This window comes from Engraulis encrasicolus, chromosome 13 (genome assembly GCF_034702125.1).
Source record: "Engraulis encrasicolus isolate BLACKSEA-1 chromosome 13, IST_EnEncr_1.0, whole genome shotgun sequence".
Lineage (NCBI taxonomy): Eukaryota > Metazoa > Chordata > Actinopteri > Clupeiformes > Engraulidae > Engraulis > Engraulis encrasicolus.
The window spans coordinates 46,232,042-46,234,541 of NC_085869.1; the positions used below are offsets into that span (position 1 = coordinate 46,232,042).

The 2,500-nt window shown below is 48.7% G+C and overlaps 1 protein-coding gene across 1 annotated transcript in view; it reads right to left on the reverse strand.

Annotated features, from left to right (window-relative positions):
- Positions 1–2,500, reverse strand: part of LOC134460579 (potassium voltage-gated channel subfamily H member 7-like) — a 97,263-nt gene that overhangs the window by 40,253 nt on the left and 54,510 nt on the right. The window contains exon 6 of the mRNA XM_063212957.1: positions 797–1,222. Coding sequence (XP_063069027.1) covers positions 797–1,222 — 426 coding nt within the window. The remainder of the gene's footprint in view (positions 1–796; positions 1,223–2,500) is intronic.

The following is a 2,500-nucleotide window of genomic DNA, read 5'->3' on the forward strand; positions in this document are numbered from 1 at the left end:
TAATCCCCTCAGATCAGAGACGTGAAACATTCAGGTTTTTTGGAGGCTAGAACTAGAAGTGAATATGAGCTGAACCCTCAGGACCCTGTTCAGGGTGGGCGGAAAAGAATACAAGACCAGATACAGAGAGAGAGAGAGAGAGAGAGAGAGAGAGAGAGAGAGAGAGAGAGAGAGAGAGAGAGAGAGAATAAATGAGACAGAGACAGAGGGACATACTCAAAGAGTCACACAGAAAAAGTGCAGTCAAAGTGCAAGAAAGAGAGAGAGTGAGAATGTGACAAAGACAAAGACTCTGAGAGACACAACCGAGAGAGAAACAGGCAGATGACGGACAGACAAGAACATCCCAGACGCTCACTGGACGTATACCTCGTCTGAACCCGGAATCAAAGATGAGCAAGTCCAGAGAGACACACACAGAACGACAGTCAGACAGACACAGAGCCATACGTACATCCCAAATATAGAGCATCCCAGAAGCTCACAGTACTGTACCTCGTTCGAGGTACGACCCCGAGCAGGTTGAGAGAGACAAACACAAAAGAGACAGAATGACAAGACAGACAAACACAGAGCCACACATCCCAAACACTTGAGTGAACAACAGACACAGACAACAGACACAGAACGACATACAGACAGACAGACAGACACAGAGTCACACATCTGTACCGTACCTCATCCGATCCAGAGCTGAAGATGAGCAGGTCGAGACAGACAGACACAAAGAGACAGACACAGAACAACAGACACAAAGTCACCCATCTAATCATTTAACACATTTAATCTACCGTACCTCGTCCGAGCCGGAGCCGAAGATGAGCAGGTCGAAGGGGATGGCGGCCACCATGTCGATGAGGAACCAGCCCTTGAAGTAGTGGATGGCGATCTTGGCCGGGTGGCTGACCACCTCCTCGTTCACGTTGACGTAGGTGGTGCGGAAGTTGATGAGGATGTCGATGATGAACATGATGTCCACCATGAGGTCCACGATGTTCAGCGGGCTGCAGGAGTAGCCGCACTCGCGCCGCTTGCGGTCCTCGGTGTCGTTGAGCAGGAAGGCGGCCGAGTAGGGCGTGAAGATGGCCGTGTAGATCACCAGCAGCAGGATCAGCCAGTCCCACACCGCCTTGAACGGGCTGTAGTGCAGGATGGTGAACTTGTCGATGCGCGACGTCTGGAGCTTGTACTCGGGCAGCACGTCGGCGCCCAGGGACAAGACCTGCGTGTGGGGTGTACGGTACATACAAGCAACAGCATGGAGATCAGAAACATGCAGGAGAACGTATGCAGTGCTGTCCATCATACAGTGCCACACTTGCATCATATATGTGTCATACAGGTTGGGTCAAATTATGATCTAATTCAAATAGACCCAACACATTACAAAATCATAGGTACTCTGTTGTCAAGTAAGTTAAAGGCCTAAAAAAATCCAAAATAGAATAAAAAACCCAGACATCAGTAATACCGCTAGCTACAAACTTTGATGAGCTAAGATGATATGATGATATAACTACGATAATAAGCCTCAATTGCCGTGGTGCGGTATTCTCACATCTCTCTCTGTCTCTCTTTCTCCCTCTTTCTTTCTCTCTCTTTCTTTCTCCCTCTTTCTTTCTCTCTCTCTCTCTCTCTCTGTCTCTCTGTGGGTGCTGAGCAGCCTTTATTTATTTGCCTGTGTCTGACCATAAGGATCTCATTATCGGTTTCCTTTAAAATACTTACAATTTTTAAGTTGGGGCCTTGCACAGTCTAGAATGCCTCTATTTGGTGTTTATCTTCTTTGCAGATACAGTGTACAGATACAGTATTTTCATGCGCCTGCGCTTTTCTATAAAGCAGCTTCAGTACAGTAATACCTCCACCCCACTCCTAATGAGGGCCAATGCAATCCCAGTGTGCCACTATAAAGGAAAAGCCATTTTTATTTTCCTTGAAAGGAGCCCATTGACACTGACACAAGCCGCTCTCACGAGCAGAAATATTAATCTTGCCCCCTGTGTGCCTTCCCCTTCCTTCCTCACCTCCATCCAAAGGAAAAGCCACGTGCCATTCATCTCTTTGCCTGCTTATTGCTGCAGCGGTCCAGGTAAGGCATTTCAGCCTCAAGGGCACGGCTGCAAATATGATTCTGCAAATCTGAGAAGAGCCTCCGCTAAGCCCCTCTCTCTCTCTCGCTCTCGCTGAGAGCATCGCGGGTCTTTAGCTTTCGAGCTGGGTGAGGAGGGGGGAGAAGAGGGAAGGAGGAGGGCCAAGGACTAATGTCCACACGTCCCTCAGGAACTCATGGCAGGACATGGCCTACTTTGTCTGGGCTGTTGTTGTGATGGCGTGCGAGACAAAACACTGTGTCCCGACAACCGACACGGTGACAAGTTGCTCGTCAAGCAGAGTGAGCCTTCGGTTGATGGATTTATGGCCGAGCGCCTCTTTCACCTCCTCTCTCTTCTTATCCTTCATTTGATTTTCAAAACATGGTGGTGGCATAGTAACACGC